This window comes from Malus domestica, chromosome 05 (genome assembly GCF_042453785.1).
Source record: "Malus domestica chromosome 05, GDT2T_hap1".
NCBI lineage: Eukaryota > Viridiplantae > Streptophyta > Magnoliopsida > Rosales > Rosaceae > Malus > Malus domestica.
Genome location: NC_091665.1, coordinates 28565420 through 28583417, shown reverse-complemented (window position 1 = coordinate 28583417; position 17998 = coordinate 28565420). Strand labels below are relative to the sequence as shown.

At 38.0% G+C, this 17998-nt stretch overlaps 2 protein-coding genes across 2 annotated transcripts; both read left to right on the top strand.

The window, feature by feature from the left end:
* The first annotated feature begins 11266 nt into the window (after window positions 1-11266).
* LOC103428044 (protein NRT1/ PTR FAMILY 4.2-like) lies at window positions 11267-12112 on the top strand. Its single transcript, XM_029103486.2, has one exon. The coding sequence runs from the start codon at window positions 11267-11269 to the stop codon at window positions 12110-12112; it is 846 nt and encodes a 281-aa protein (XP_028959319.2).
* Window positions 12113-16078: 3966 nt separating this feature from the next.
* LOC103428027 (auxin-induced in root cultures protein 12-like) lies at window positions 16079-17220 on the top strand. Its single transcript, XM_008366116.4, has one exon. The coding sequence runs from the start codon at window positions 16309-16311 to the stop codon at window positions 17035-17037; it is 729 nt and encodes a 242-aa protein (XP_008364338.3). The 5' UTR covers window positions 16079-16308; the 3' UTR covers window positions 17038-17220.
* The last annotated feature ends 778 nt before the right edge of the window (window positions 17221-17998 follow it).

The following is a 17998-nucleotide window of genomic DNA, read 5'->3' as shown; positions in this document are numbered from 1 at the left end:
TACACAATAACAACCGTACCCACCATGCCTATCACAACCCCTCCTAAAACCACCACAAATATAACAGCCTCCATATGTAGAATTATCACACCCATCCTCGACTTCAACAATCAAAATTTCAAATTTAGAGAAAATGAAAAGAAAACAAAAAGAACCCATCAGCCAAGCATCATACCCACTATGATCGATAGTAGGCGACCGGCTCAGGAAGCATATATGAGATCTCTGAACTTCGACCCACTCATCGGCTTTCACAAACACGTTGGATTGAATGGCGTTGCGAACCATGGCCAGAGTAACCGAGAAAGCGGAGAGGGAGGGCATAGAGGAGAGAGATGGAGGGTTTCATAAATTGGGGCTAGGGGCGGTGGCTATAAGGGTAAGTGGGGTGGAGCAAGGAAAGGCGGGGATAGGGGAGGGCTATTGCGGCTGGGAAAATAAAGCCTTCAGGATGAAAGGGGCGGTGTGGGGAAGACAGACACAAGGGATTTTGGGTGGTGGGGGGGGGCAAATGGAAATAATCATCTTCTAACAAAAAGAAACCTCTTTAATTATTTTTTATATAGATAAATTTTGTATATAAAATTAGTTTGATTTTTGTTTTGAACAATAAATTAGTTTGATTAATTAGTATAAAAATAATTTATTTATATAAGGGCAATTTAGTAATCAAGCTAGTTTTAATTCCTATTCCAGTGAATTAGTAAACAACTTATATAGAACCAACATCATTCATCTCCGATTCAAACAGTTTTAGCAAACAACTTCAATAGGAATCTAATTCTACTTCCACCTCATTCCAATTCCTTCTCAATTCAATTTCTCTCAATCTGATTACGGATTAGTAAACGCGCTCTTAATTCATAAGGTTTTTCATACAACATATTACAATATCTCTCGACGCGTTTTCATTTACTGAAAGCGTTGCATGACAACTTCATTACCAATACCATCAAATACCTCTATCTATAAAAATAATCATGTTATCATTCATTCATTGATATCTCATCCAATTTCTCAATATATCTTCATAAATTTCATGACTAGAAGTGTTTTTTCAACAATGGTAGTAGCACATGAAAAAGTTAATACTAATATCATAAGCAATTGAAAGAGTGCTTTTTTTTTTTCTCAACCAAAAAAACTAAGTGGGGGCATTCACCACGGCTGGGCCCAAGGTGGCTCCGTCTATGGTTGAAGATGAAGACCCTAAATACCAAAACAATCCGCCACATGCTACCACTATTTATTTTTATCCTTTAATTCTCTTTTGATTTATTTAATTTATAAACAAAAAATAAACATACTTGTACATATATACAAGGTAAAAAAGAGATATACGAAAATCATTTTCCTTCCAAACAAAATGGTTTTATAAAAACGTTACAAGACTATTAGTATTGTCTCAAATAAGATATATAATAATTGTATCAGAATTGATTCAAAGTCAATGTAAGTCAATGGTTTGCATTTATGTAAGAAAAGCTTACAAGAAAAAGGACTCACCGTACATGATTTCAAACGATTAACTCATTGTACATGATCATTCCAAAACTATAGCATTAAGGGATCTATTCAATCGGGATTTTAATAGACTTTAATTCTTTTAATGAATCTAGGGGTATTTTATTAGAATTTTAAGGGATTCACTAAAATTCAACGTATATTCAATCAGGATTTTAAGATAGTTTATTAAAATCGCTAGAAATCAAGGGGTATTCAATTATGATTTTAAAGAAGTTTATAACATTCTAGGTGTATTCAATTAGAATTTGATTTTAAAAGATATGAAAAAGTTTAGAATTTAGAGGGAATTGGAGAAATTTCGTAGTGTATTATAAGCATCCCCAAATCACACCCCTCCCCGTGACATTTTGAGGGAATTGAATCAAAATTTTATATGGAATCTTTACAAATAAATTTAACTCCATAAAAATTCATGGATTTATAAACCCATTAAAATCTCTCAAATAAATTTAACTCCATAAAAATCCATGGATTTATAAACCCATTAAATCCATAAAAATTCAATCATTTTGAATAAATTGTTATCTTTTTTTTAGAAAATTATTATTACGAAGAGAGAGGAAAGGGTTCGAAAATATAACAATAATTTAGAAGAGTGTGGAGTTCTGAACCTAAGACGAATGAGTAAAAACCCAACACCCTATCCACTAGAATATTGGATCACATGCAATATGTTGTATCTTGTAAAATTGAAAAGCACATTCTTTTGGATTTCTCCATTAAAATTACCCCCAAAACTTAGTATGTGTCAAATGCAACAAAAGTACCCCAAAAACTCTTCGGACGTGGCTTCTCTGCCCTCCCACTTCTTATATAAAATGTTGACGTAGCTTAACCATAACCGCATAAAATAGGAGAGGATGAAAGTGTATGAAAAGTGGGAGGGCAGAGAAGCTGGGTCCAAACTCTTCAGTGCAAATGCCTAGCTCTTTTCAAGCTAAACCTTTGACATTCAAGATGTCAAGCAAACCGATGTTCAGGCATTGAATGCACAATTCTCAGGAATTCGGTTCTCTCTAACTGCCTTTGACAAAACTTTAATTAATTTTCCATGCAATGTAACATTACTCATGCAGGATTGGGATACAAGTGACTGCATAGCCTTTAGCCTCATCCCCACACATGCCAATTAATTTAAATTTTCACCAAACCTCTCTAAACTACCCTATTAGTTTTTCTTCTCATTTATCTGTCCCCAAATTTTCATTGTTTTGGTAATTTTTCCTAACATCGGTAAGTTCATGAATTCACAAAATTTCGTGTGCAGATCATGGTGACCTAACACAACCCAAATTGTATACTATAATCAACTCTTCTCTTCTGCAGAAAAGAAAAACCTTTTTTTCATTATATATTGTCTGCTTTGGGCCCCAACCACGCCCTCATGATTTTGTTTTTGGGAACTCACACGAGAACTTCCTAGTAACCCATCAAGGAACTGATCTCGCCCGAACTCGCTTAACTTCGGAGTTCTAATGGAATCCGAAGTCAGTGAGCTCCCAAAAGGCCTTGTGCAAGGTAAAGATGAGAATATACATATTAAGCTTACAGGATCCCATCCCCTGAGCGATGTGGGATGTTACATGTCACAACCCGTCCCAAAATATTAATTTTTAGGCGTGAAATGTCAAATATACCCTTGGACGTTTTGTGTGGTATTGTGGTAGGTTAGAATTTGGACCAATTAGTGCTAGGTCCTATTATTTTGGAACCAATTAGGACTTAGATGGTATTTTCTTTGGTTTTGGTTAGTGACTCACGTGTACCACACACACACTCACTCATTCTCCAGTGCACTCTCTCTCCTCCCTCACGTATTTTTTTGAAAATTCGTACAATTGTACGGACGAACTTTGGAACCAACCATACACACACGGATCGACGTCAAGAATGTAAGATTCGAACTCCTTGCAAGTCTCTGAGTTCATATATGCCATTTTTAGATCGTGAAACCCTCAAAAACCCCAAGAAACCATCACCCCCGATTTGAGTATTGTTCATGTGGTCATAATTATGGATGTTTCAAGGGATTTTAAGCTCATAGGAAGCTTTAGGACATTTTTACGAAGCTCAAAGAAAAAAAACCAAGCAAATTGGACGTCGGGAAGTCGAGTTTGGCGAGTTTGAAATTTGGCCGGAATTATCGTGCCTTCTCCGGCAAGATTTCGTGATTCTTGGAGCTTGAAATTGGTAAGAATGTGTTCTACTCGTTGTAAGCTTCAATTTGGTGTAAGTTTCATGAGTTTTGGTGCAAAAATGACGAAGTTATAAGGATTTTAGGATTTTTCTAGTTTCAGGAGACGACGACGGTCGCCGGAGTTCGAAGGTAGAAAACAGAGAATATTCCATCAAACTTGACGGAATATTCTAACGCCGTCAGGTAGATTTAACGATTTTTGTTGCTTTTTAAAGAAATATTCCTAACGGCAGTTAGGGATTCCGTTAGGATTCCCTGCGCGTGGCCGCGAGTAGAGCCATGCCCTTGCCGGCACGTGACGGCGCATGAGGGCTCTAAAAATTATTTTAAAAATTTGGGTGTGTTCGTGGAGTTGTGTAGGTCACGATGGTATATTTACATACCTCATTTGAGCGATGTATGAGAAATTATTAGCTATTATTGGTTATGTGCTTTAAATAACGTTTATTCAGTTATTTCGCATATAGGTGAGATCTATCCCGAGGACGAGCGCAGTCAATGGCAACTCGGGGGCTACGACCCTTCGACATACCAGTGAGTAGGCTTTTGGTTTTAAGTATATATGTATATGCTTGGTATCTTTCTCAGAAAATGCATTTAAATGAGTATGATTTAAATTGCCATGCCAAATATTTTATATTTAGAATATGCATATGACATTTGCATATATATATATATATAATTGTGGTGTTGTGGACACTCAGGTAAGCCCCAGGTGAGTTTATGAATTGTGAATGTGGATAATGGTTGTGATTAATTGAGAAACATTGAGCTCATAAACCTGCACCCCGATGTTAGTGATTTAGCCAGAGATATGGCACAAGCCTGTATATAATGTCACCTCCCACACCATATGCTCACATTGGATCCAATTTAGATGCACAATCTTGTCATACAGACCATCATAGGTGATTCCAACTCATAGGTGACTAGCGACTTATCGCACAGCTATCATGAGAGCATAGCATTGAGCGTAACTATATTACACCCAGTCTTGTCGTACAGACCCTTGCAGTGGTTCCGACTCATGTGCAGTGTAATGCCGTATAGGTCACTTACAGTGACTCCGGTTAGATTGACTCATGAGCTATGAATTCAGCCGTACAAACCTCTACAGGGGTTTCGGCTAATATGTTATTTTTCCATGAATTTATTTTCACTTAAGTTACTTATTCTGTTTTATATTTTGGCATGGTATACTTATGAATATGGATATGTGAAGCATGATTTGAATATATATATATATATATATATATATATATATATATATATGTTTATATTCCATTTCTGGGAAAGTTATACATGTTTTACGACAAGAGGTTAGAGTATTTGATAAATGAAATGGTTTTGAAAAGCTTTATTTTTGCCCACTCACACTTTCTGTTTTGCGCCCCTCCAGAATTTAGATAAACTTGTTCGTTGGTGGCTCACGAGGATTAGTGGAGGTTCTGACAGACTATCACAAATGTAGGCCATCTTTGGGTGTCGTTTAATTAGCACTTGTTTTCTGGACTGAACTTAGGCTACTTACGCTCTGATTGTGTATTCACACATATTCCAGCACTTATCTTAACTAGTACTCTTATGAGTTAGTTTTCATTTATTCGTATTCTCTGCTATCATTATTTCTTCTGCACTGTGCACATGGCTACATCACTCTCATGTAACAGCCAGCATGTCTCGATCTCGATCGGGGTGTGTCATTACAATTAAGGGGTTGTTTGGTATTTTTCTAAGAATAATGGTAGTGAGACTAAATTTTTAAACCAAATTTACAAATCAAATGATATGTTACCAATAGGTAATAAGCATGTTAAATAATTAACAACATCGCCCACATCATTTGTTTACGAAATTTGGTCTCCCTAATATTACCCTTTTTCTAATCCAATTTTTCTTTTTGAAATTAATGAATATGAAGTAATTTAGCTGTATTCATAATTTTTTTATACAAAAAATAAGATCTAAGTTTGATATGCAAGAGGGTAAATGTTGTATGATATTGGAGTAATTTTGGGAATGAATTTTCGTGTGCAGTTGTGGAGGTGTTGACAAACATGGTGTTCTTAGCCAATGCCAGTAACTTCGTTGGATACTTCTTGTTGTCAATGCATTACCCAGATGCTACAGCAGCAAATATGGTGACCAATTTCACTCTTTCACAAGATTCACAACCTTCATCATCTTTTCTACCAAAGAGTTGCTGGTTTTATTTGTCCCCCTTTTTCTTGGGAGTAAAAAATTTTATTTTTCCCATTGCCGCCACGGACTTTTAATTTAGTTATGAGCCCCTAATTTTCTTAAACGTATTAATTTGTCTTTGCTGTCAAATATATCAAAAAGAATTTTTAAATTGTGAGTAATTTTAGTCTATTTAATAGGGTAAGCTAATAGAAAATGTGATGAACTTAAAGATTCAAGAAAAATTGACATGAAGACGTATATATTTGTATGCGACGTTAAATGGAACAAGAAACTTGTACCATGTGGGGATAAATTTTACTGAGGATCCAAGCTCAGTACCCACAATTTGGACCAGCATCGGGTGCTAGGCCTTCTCGGTCTCAAGCAGCCATTCAGATGTCATTGCTGCCGATGTAGGTGGAATCAATGCCTCCTTACCTGCACACGGTGCTGATCAGCTTGATCACATGAACCAGAGACTTATCTCTTCCTACTTCAACTGGTTTTTCTTTTCCCTATGCCTGGGAGGCCTCCTAAGCTGTACTATGATTTGGGTGGAAGAAAACAAAGGCTGGAATTGGAACTTCACTATAACAATTATAGCCTTGAGTTTGGCACCTTCAATTTTCATCGGTGGGAGTCTATTTTATCGACACAAATGTCCTTGCGGAAGCGCATTGACAAGAATCTTTAAGGTAAATGTACATTTAGAAAAGATCCATTATTTATCACCACTTCAAAATAATCATTACGCACTATTTTCTTAAGATTGCAGAGTAGTTCTTTACAGCATGCGCTAATAGCAACTCTAAAAAAATACTATCGAATAGACTGTTGTATTCGGAATTTATTCAATTTTTTTCTGTGGTGTCAAAGGTTCTTGCTTCTGCAGTTCGGAACTAGAAGGCCTCACCAGAAAAAAGTTATAGAGAACCAGTATGTAGTATCTGCAATCAATTCGGACGGAGTTGATGCACAAAACAGGGAGGTCTTGGAACAACGTAAATCTGACCGTGAATCTGCAAGAAAGTAAGGAACACAAGATGTATCGTGGTTCACCCCAATGTTTGGGCTACATCCACACTGATGTTGATATTGTTTCACTCTAAATGGTGAATATACAAGAAGGCTAGAGGCAGTGTGCTCTCTAGCTTATTTTCTCTCTAGCCCATTTTCTATGGCCAAAGCCTTGCCCTCAATCTTGGCTTCTTTAATGAGGAGAGTGAGGAGTCCTTTTATAGAATAAGGGCTCCTTACTTATTACATATTTGCCCCTTCATTTATTATATAATTACATTTGAGTCCCCCAAGTATTTATACGAGGTCTAAATACGGAGGCCCTAAGTATGGTACAAACAATAGTCCCCCAAGTCTTCAATCAAGAGAGTCTTTTGGCTGGAGACTTGAAATTCAGTCCATGTATGGGCCGAAGTAACTAGATATCGTCTAGAACTGATACTTGATATGAGGCGGTCCTCAATGTGAAATGATGCTCAAGTAGAAGTAGCACATGTTGCGAGGCTGCTCGGCTTATGGCTTATGTTGCCTTGGTTGGCTCGGTTTGTGGCGTTGAAGGTGAGGGAGTCCCTTTTATAAAATAAGGGCTCACTCCTCAATACATAAATGATGGGCTAGAGTTGATGCCCGCGGCGAGGCGGTTGCTCAGCAGGCGGCGATGCTCTCTAATGATGGTAAGGGAGTCCATTTTATAAAATAAGGGCTCGCTCCTCAATACATAAGTGATGGGTTAAAGTTAATGCTCGCGGCGAGGCGGTTGTTCAACAGGCGGCTATGCTCTCTAATAATGGTGAGAGAGTCCCTTTTATAGAATAAGGGTTCGCTCCTCAATACATAAGTGATGGGTGTTCTCTAATGAAAGTGAGGGAGTCCCTTTTATAGAATAAGGATTCGCTCCTCAGTACATAAATAATGGGCTAAATCCCCCAAGTATTTTTCATGAGGCCCAGTTGTGGAAGCCCAATATATGGTACATAGTGTAGTCCCCCAAGTCTTCAGTCAATAGAGGTTGTTGGCTGGAAACTTTAAATTGAATCCATGTATGGGCCGAAGTGACGGTTGTTCGGAGGCGGTCTTTGTATACCCTGCACTGAAGCTTTGAAAGTGAACCTTTGCAAGTGAACCTTTGAAGTTTGTGCTTTGTAAATGAAGCTTTTGAAGCTGGAGCTCTGAAACTTTCGAAGCTGATTGACATGAGTGATGCTCATGAATGTTTATGTAAGATTGACATGAGTGATGCTCATGAATGTTTATATATGATTGACATGAGTGATGCTCATGTATAATTTTGGAGTACTGTACGTACTTTTGATCACCTGGTTGGTGATATTAGCGGCAGGCTGCCGAATAATTTTTGGAGTACTGGACGTACTTTTGATCACCTGTTTGGTGATAATAGCGGCAGACTATCGAATAATTTTGGAGTACTAGACGTACTTTTGAACACCTCGTTGGTGATAATAGCGGCAAACTGTCGAATAATTTTGGAGTAATGGACGTACTTTTGATCACCTGGTTAGTGATAATAGTGACAGGCTGCCGAATAATTTTGGAGTACTGGACATACGTTTGATCACCTAGTTGGTGATAATAGCGGCAGGCTGTCGAATAATTTTGGAGTACTGGACGTACTTTTGATCACTTGGTTGGTGATAATAGAGGGTCTGGCTCTTTTGGCATATGGGCATTCGCCCTCCACATAACATTCCAGCCCATTATTTTGGGCTTGCCCGTTTTTTTTTTTTTTTGGCATGCCGCCTTCTTTCTTTATTTATGATTACCCTCTGGTGGGTTTATACAGATGTCTCCAAAAGATAAGAAAAGTAAATCACATGATTCAAAAAAACTGCTGCAGAATGTGGGTATGGCAGATGGTTAGATAGTGGGATAGCATGTGTAGTTGGCTGTTGCGGGGGGCAAGGCGCTTGAAGATTTGAGCCAAAGTGAAAACCTTTCTTTCATCACCCATTTGCTTTTCTTGATCTCCCTGCTCCAATACATAAAAGATTCCACAATGATAAAAATATTTGGAAAGCCCTTTGGCATCAACTGTTGCAGACATTATGATCAGTATTCAGGCTCCTTTCGTGAGCCTCATCCTTTTCCTTTTTCTATTCTTTTCCTCCATTTATTCCTTGCTTTTGCTTTCTGTTTTTTCTTAGTTTTTTCTGCTTTGTTTTTGCTTTTGTTTCCCACTTCATTTCTTGCATGTTCTCCTGTAAAAAGTGACCCTTCTGTACTTTTAGAAAGTGGGCATCTTCTTCCTCCGCGATCTTGCTCCAGTTGGCCAGATCTCAGCAAGCGTTCATTTTTACCCACATAGTTTTCACCCGTCTATTCATTCTCAGTTGTTGCATTGGTAGAAGGAAACTTTCTCCTGTAGGTTCCACCGCTTCTTACCCTGCTGTTGGAGCTTGAATTGGCCGGAAAATGCTATCAGGCCTGCAGTTAGCATATAATGGACCACTCATAGGTATGAAAAGAGATGGGTTTTCCGCCACGTAGAGACTGGGGAGCCTACAGGGTCCGACAGCTGGAGTCTGCTGTAGCCCATTTCTCTTTAGGTGCAGAACTCAGAAACGTGACTATGAGACGGATCGGAGAGATGGGGCGGCAGAGAACCGGAGTGTGCCGATCTCAGGATCCTTTCCCTCTCTCTGGCTTTACGATTACCCGCCTCAATCTTCCTTAGCCGTCTCTCATCCGACCCTTCCTTCACTATCGGAGACATGTCGTTCATTTCCCAGAGCGTGGCGGGGATGTTCTGGTAATAAATGTCGAAGTTGAGGCCATTTTCATCCAGAGAGTCGAATATCGTTTTCTGAGGGAAGCTGTGGATGAGGTCCTCACGGACGTTGCTTATAGCGTCGTGTGATGTGGCCGAGTAAGAGTAGAATCGGTTCGGCTGAGTCGACGTCGGTACGGACGCGAACCACCGGTCGAACACGACGAACTCATTTGCTAACCCGATGTAGACTGGGAGGACTTCCGGCTTGAACCCTTCATCACTGTCCTCGCCATCCCCTCGCCTATACTCTTCGCCTGCTGAGCGAACTCGTTCATCGGTGCCGGGTTCTCGGAGCTCTCGTTCGACCCGAATATCTGTTCCCGAATCGCCTGAAACGAGTGGCCTAGGTTAGAGTTGACGAAAAATGTGTCGTTTGAGACGCGAACTCGAGCGGAGCCAGGTTGTGAGACAAAAATCGAGTTCAATTCGTTCCCATTCATGCCGTCGATGTCGGGTCGGGTCGACTTGAGCCAACCAAAGATGTGGTCAAATGAGCGGTTTTCCATGACGACGACCACCACCATTTTGATAGGCCCTTTGATTTTGGGGGTTTTGCGTGCCACAATGAATTGGGTGAAGACCAACAAGAGGTAGAAAAAAGAAGAGAGCCCAAGTGATGGGTTTTCGCTCGGAAGCCATCTTCGGTGACCGGGACTTGTTAAACTCCGGTAAAACCCAGAAAGCTAAAGCGAAAGGCTCCGGCTTTGAAGCGTAAACTGTTCGTATTTGTAGAGGAAAATGGTGAACAATATGCTTTGAGGATAAATCTCTTTAAAGTCGTTGTTTTGTTTTGAATTCAACACCAAATGAGAGAGAGAAGACGGCGACCATAAAGAGGGAGACTGGGAGAGTTGAAAAAATTGAGAGAGAGAAGCGGGCGACCATAAAAAGGTTCTTAGGTTTCTGCAGATTCACGATGAAGTGTGGTAAGGTCTCACGGTGGTGAGATGAAAAAATGAAAAAGAAACGACATAGCTTTTCGTGTCGATTCCCACAGACGGCGTCAAATGTTGATGCACAAAATTGGGAGGTCTTGGAACAACTTAAATCTGACCTTGAATCTGTAAGAAAGTAAAGAACACAAGATGTATCGTGGTTCACCCCAATGTTTGGGCTACGTCCATACTGATGTTGATATTGTTTCACTCTGAATGGTGAATATACAAAAAGACTAGAGTCAGTGTGCTCTCTAGCCTATTTTCTCTCTAGCCCATTTTCTATGGCCTAAGCCTTGCCCTCAATCTTGGCCTATCTAATGAGGAGAGTGAGGAGTCATTTTATAGAATAAGGGCTTCTCACTTATTACATATTTGCCCCATCATTTATTACATAATTACATTTGAGTCCCCTAAGTATTTATACGAGGTCTAAATACGGAGGCCCTAAGTATGGTACAAACAAGTAAGTTGTTTCCCCTCTTCTCAATTTTTTCTTAGTTAGGAGATGGTAACATGGACATATATACTATAATTCTTTAAACTTAGAGCGGGATTAAATTATAGTGTCATACTTCAGCACAAATATGTGACCCATCAAATTTTGAGTGGGAAGAAATGGAGCCAGTATTTAAACTCTGCATACAATTTTTTTTCATTTACTTTTGGTCTAAGAGACACTCTAATTTCTCAGATTTTTTAGACAAAGCATTAATTGATAGCACAATTAGTGCCGCTCAAGTTAAGGAAACAAGAGCTTTTATAGGCCTTCTACCCATCTTTGCAAGCACAATCATGATGAATTGCTGCCTAGCCCAACTTCAGACATACTCAGTGGTACAAGGGACCACAATGAACCGAAAAATAAACAATTTCGAAATCCCAGTTCAGTCATTGGGCATACTCCCCCTCTCCGTTTTGCTTGCTTCTATTCCCTTATACGAACGATTCCAAAGAATCTTAGCATCCAAAAGCCCAGCAAAAAGTCACACCTTCCAACCACTTTGGAGGATTGGGCTAGGGCTGGCACTAGCATCTGCATCAATGGCCGTAGCTGCCCTAGTCGAAGGTAAGAGACGCGAGGCAGCTCATAAAAATGCCACATTGTCTTTCTTCCGGCTTGGCTGGCAATACCTCATCCTTGGAGTCTCAGACATCCTCATCCTTGGAGGAATGCTTGAGTTCTTTTACTCGGAAGCACCGGATAGCATGAGAAGCATGTCCACTTCGTTGTCATGGTGCTCAACATCAATGGGGTACTTTTTAAGCTCATTTCTGGTGTCCATAGCAAATTCAGTGAGTGGAAAATTTGGTAAAGAGTGGCTTGGAGGAGCTGATGGGAACCATTCACGTTTGGATCTGTTTTATACACTCTACGCATTCTCAACACTCTCAATGATGGGCTATGAAGTATTAGTGGAACGCGGTTCTTTCTTACATGCAACTGCACATGTCAAACTGTGACACTATGCAATGAGGAATGAGTACTTACATATAAATGACAAGTATTTTTCGTACTATAGTATTTTGTTGTAACAAATTATAATTAACCGATAATACTGTAATGAACCGTCACATTATGAACTTTACTAATATTGTATGAAACCACAGTTCAACGGGCCTCCACCATTTTTCTTCATGATGAAATTCTCAATCTTGGTCACGATGTTTCAATTGGATAGCATGCTTGTGTCGACATTCGAAATGTGTTTAGGGGTTAGTGTGTCAACATCATTAGTTCTAATCAAAGTGGCTGTTGTGGGTCTTTAAGAGCATTGAAGGTGATGTGTTTGTTAATTAAGTGTTAAACACCGTAATCCCGGAAAATGTCTCCTCCTCGAAAATATGCATGAATTAAGTATGCTACCTGGGCTTTCGTATGCTGTCTTCTTGCTCTTCTGTTTTCTTCATAAACTTTGATTATGTTTCTATTGTCCGTACTCTAGCTAGGATCCTAGCATTAATTCGATGTTGTATTGTTTACAAAATCGATTCTAATTGTTTAGAGAGTAAAATAAATTCGAATAATGCACTTAATTATTAGGTTTACCAGGTATTTTAAGTTTAAATCTCATAAAGATACAATCTTCACAATTTTTTAACAAATTATTAAACTACATACTCAAATACGAATTTACGTATTATATGACTTAAATTTGTATATGTAAAATAACACGTTAGACTATCTTGTACTGTTGGTGGAGCATTTAACGACTAAACATATGATCGTAATATAATCTGCTTTGACTTGGCCTTTCCTTAAAAACGTGCAAAGTCATATCATAAAATTAAAACAGAAGCTTCTTGGCCTGCCGCGCAGGCTAGTTTTAGTAACTTAATTACTGTTGTTTTGACCATAACGTACTAAATTACTTGAATTTAAAAAAAAAAAATTGAAGAAATTAAGGAAGATAGTTTTTTTGGACAAAAAGGAAGATAGTTTATTTGGGATTAGAATTCTTTTATCTTCTCTTTTCATTTATTTCCATCATCTTCTCTTATATTTTCTATTTTGTTTTTTTATATAAAAAATTAATATAAGATATTAACATAACTAAACCTTGATCGTTCAAATAAGAGAGAAAAAAAAAAGGAAAAAATTATACTCTGTTTATTTGAACCGAACAAAAAGAAGAGTCGGAACAAAAACAGTTGAAAATGCAGAAATCAAGTTAAAAAACGTATTAAAAAGGCTAGGAGACCCTAACTACTCGCCTTTGTCGGCGTCAATACAAGCGATAGTGGGAGTAGGTGAAAATAAAATACACGACTTGAGATACACGTGGTGTAAGGCTAGTTTTGGAATACGCGTACCAAACTTGGGTAAGTTATTTGAATGTGATATTTTTTATTAGAGTAATGATAAAGAGATAAAATTTACAAACTAAATAAAATATCATTAATATAAATAAGTACGTTTACCAACACTTAAATTATAATTCAATCATCAACTTTCATGTTATTTAATTTGCCAAATGTTGTCTATAGTCTCCCTAGCATTATGCATTTGGTATTAGTCAATTCAACACCAATAGATCGGAATATATATCAAGTACAAAAAACTGAACCCGTTTTTAGAGAAAATATTTTTAGATTCTAAAATTACATAAGTGTTTTCTACAATAAACACCAATTATGTGCTTCTTCCATAGTGCACTTTAGGTGTCTTTCAAGATTTACTTACATTTTTACTAAGAATTGATTTCAAATGTACTTTTATCGAAGGCTCAGCCATTTTAAAATCACTTCCAAATAAGCTCTAAAACTATTCGTTTGAGATAAATGATTACTCTCACTTTCAAAAGAAAAAAAATGAAAATATAAAACATAATGTCTACTCATTGTTTTGTGACTGGTGATGTTTTATTATAATAATTTTAGATTTGGTTTGAAATGACTCTTTTGAAGTTGAGTTATTCATAATATGTATTTATAATGCTTTTATTTAAGAGAGTTTTAATGAAACACTTTCAATACTGTTCATTTTTAACGAAAATCCATATTTTTACCATTTCTTGGTACTATTCATTGACCATTTATTTGTATTTTTTCATTAAATTTTTTTTTTTTACTTTTCGTTAGTTTTCCTTTTATTTAATTAACAGAATATTGCACTTTCTTAAAAAAAAAATGAAAGCTCAGCACGTAAATGACATTCATCGGAATAATCCGTATGATGTCACATTTTCAACAATTTAAAGAACAAAAAGGCAAGAGCATATAACACATAAGTAAGAATCGCTTGAGAAAAGCTTCGATTTCTATAATAAATTTTAAACTTAGGACATATCATAATTATTTGCCACAACATTTGTTCATTCCATTCCATTCTTTAGGAGTTGGGACTGTGACATAGGGGTAGGCACTTTTAACTGAAAATCGAAATTGAAACATGAATTAAATTGACCACACCGAATGGTTCTGTTTTTGTGATTTTGAAATGGTTTTGGTTTGAAAACGAACCGTAAGCTAAAAAAATGTTTTATTTTGGTTTTGAACTTCTTGGACTGAACTGAAATCAAACTGCACTGCATAAATTAAGAACATATTTAAGTTAATGCCCAATATTAGGTGTTGAGTTCTAATTGGTTATTTGATTATTTGGTTGAGTCCATACATCACACCATAGAATGGCATTTGCTAAATTGTAACATACTAACATCGAGTCTCCTCTTTGACTTTTACACTCTGTTGACATGATTTTCACACTACAAATCGTGAATCCTTCCTCTTCATATTGTCAATTCAATTCAAGCATCGCATCTCTTCTTATTAATCCACTACAAATCGTGAATCCTTCCTCTTCGTATTGTCAATTCAATTCAAGCATCGCATCTCTTCTTATTAATCCACAACCGCAACAATAAGCTCTAAGGCAATCTCAAACTTCTAATTTACACAATCAAATAGTTGTATTATAAAGCATTTAGTTTGCAAATGTTAGGTTTTAAACTTTTGAGTTTATTTGAATGTTGAATACTTGTATTAGTGCCACATTTTTAACAGGCCTACAAGCGAGGCATAAATGAAACCAAAACGTTTCAAACGAACCGAATCAAAATCAAATGGTTTAGTTTCATTTCGATTCAAACTTCAAAACAGCATCAATTTAAACCAAAATAAATTTGGATTTCACTCCAAAACCATACCGAATCCGACCGTGCCACCCCTTTTCTCAGAAAACCTCCAGCGATGTGTGGCCAGTGAAAATTTCACAAAGGGAAAGGAATCAAATTCCAATTCCAAGCCTTCTTTTTTGTCTTCATGGATGTAAAGCACAAAGTGGAAACAAAGCGAGAAGACTCAGTAAAGTCGTTCATTTCACAAATTCTCCAATCCCCATTCACCAACCTAAAAGAAAAAGAGGACCATATGTGCAGTTCACATTCACTCACAGCTCCATGGTTAGCGGCCATCTAACGGCACCCGTTGCATGGTCCAAGTTGCCCACGTGCTACTCACATTTTTTTATTTTCAATTTCAAATTTTAATCATCATTTAGCAAAGAGTAATGTTATTCATACCATGTTTTTATACCACATTTCCATATCATTTTAGGTGGCATTTGATGTAGACAGTCACATCATTTGAAAATTTTGCAAAACCCAAGGAAATGAAGGAGAAAGATTCCTCGTATACCACAATCATCATTTGATTAACTAGTTTTTCTTAATTATTAGTTTATTAAATAATGAACTAAATTTAAAAATCTGATTAATTCAAATGATGTGGCTATCACATCAAATGTCACCTAAGGTGATATGAAAATGTAGTACAAAAACATGATATAAATAATATTTCTCTTTAGTAAAAACTTATCTATCACCAGTTGTGTCCTGTTTAGATTACACAAGATTTTATTATCTCAAGGTCAATAATCTTGGAATCAAAGTCAATATATACAAGTGAATTAGTTCGAAGCACCCTACCGAAGTACGCCACACCCCACATCTCACTCCACTAGTATCTTCCCCTCAAATACAAAGATAAATAATCTTGTATGCATATCTTCAGTATGTCACGTGATGTATCGGATGCACTTCTAACAATCTTTTACCAATATAAATCCCCACAAGCTTTGCATTCGGCATAGCACACACACAATCACACTCTCTCTCCCTCTTTTTTCTTTCTTTCCACAAAGCCCTCATCTCTCTCCAATGGCTTCCTCTCTCCCTCTCTCTCTCCTCCAGATTTCATGCATTTCCCTCCTATTGGCTCTGCTAATCTCGCCGGCCGTACAAGCAGCCACCTGCAACTCACAGACATTCAAAAACAAGTTATACTCCAACTGCTCCGACCTCCCCGTCCTCAGCTCCTACCTCCACTGGACGTACGACCGCTCCAACTCCTCCCTCTCCATTGCCTTCGTCGCCGCCCCCGCCAAGACCGACGGCTGGGTCGCCTGGGCCATCAACCCCACAGCCGAAAGAATGGCCGGGTCCCAGGCCCTACTGGCCCACCTAACTGCTAACGGCACCCCGACCGTCACAACCTACAACATCAGCTCCTACGCCTCCATCATTCCCGGAAAGCTCTCGTTCGACGTCTGGGACGTCAGCGCCGAGTTCTCCAGCGGCACCTTCATGATCTTCGCCACCGTCAAGGTCAAAAAAGACGCCGTGTCCGTCAACCACGTCTGGCAGGTGGGCCCCGGAGTCAACACCACCACCGGTTTCCCTGAAAAGCATGACTTCTCCCCCGCCAATCTCAGGTCCTATGAGACCTTGCCCTTGGTAGCTAATTCCACTACCAACACCACCACGGGCGGTGGCTCCACCACTAACACCACTGGCGGCGGTAGTGGGGCTTTGAGGACTGGGAGTGGAGGAAACATGGGTTTGTTTTCCATTTCGCTTTTGGTTCTTGGAGCTCTCATTGCTTTCTAAATTTGGTAAATTTAGTTTTTTTCCCCCCCTCTTTCCGTGCTTAATATTAACTTGATTGAAATCATTGGGGTTGATTGTATCGATCGAAGAAGAGATGGAGGTTTCAGGCTTTTCGCACTTATTTAGGTGGAAGAATATTTGTTATTATATTCCATGATATTTATGAATCCCACTTTGATTGAATTATCTGCTCCTTATCTGTATTTTTTTCTGGATCGATGAGAGAACAGAACATTAATTAAAATCGGTAGTTTGTGAGTAGAGAGATGCTGCTTGATTTAGTTTATGCTGCTATTTTAATATGTGGTGATCTTTAGGTTTAGATTTTTCCTATATTTTCAATTTTAGCGGCTTGTACTAGCTTCACTCTTTGAAGAAATAAGATAACGACATTTAGCAAACGAAAAGGGTCAATTGAATCTGAAAGTGAAAGGTAAATGTGTATAATCAGAACGAGATAATCGCTTGACGAGCGAGAAAGGAACATGGCCAATTACCACACGTTCGACCCGAAAGTCTACATACCACAGTCACAATGTGAGGATATGCTAAGGTATATGTTTTTTTAAAACCAACTAATAATACTTATTTTATTTAGTCAATCAGTTAAAGAAAAATGAACTAGAAGTAGCTAGACATTCGCGTGAGAAGTGAAAAAAGAACATAACCAATTTATCACATGTTGGATGCAATGTTTATATATTACATGGTCGTAATGTGAGAATGCTAGGGTTTACATACATTTCAAATGACCTAATGGTCATAATGTGAAGTTTCTAGGGTTCACACTCTTCCTCAGCTGGCTTAGTATAAATTAGTATAAAATAACAGTAAAGTGTTTTGGATCATTAATAAGGACTTGTCCGGGGTCGTCCACTAGTCCCATTGCTTTTGCTTTTGTGTCCTTCACGTACCCCACACTATTTACCGTATCAAATAAACGAGGCGACCTCTAGTTGGA

Coding starts and splice junctions, on each gene's coding strand:
- LOC103428044 (XM_029103486.2), top strand. CDS start 11,267: ATGGAGCCAGTATTTAAACTCTGCATACAATTTTTTTTCATTTACTTT.
- LOC103428027 (XM_008366116.4), top strand. CDS start 16,309: ATGGCTTCCTCTCTCCCTCTCTCTCTCCTCCAGATTTCATGCATTTCC.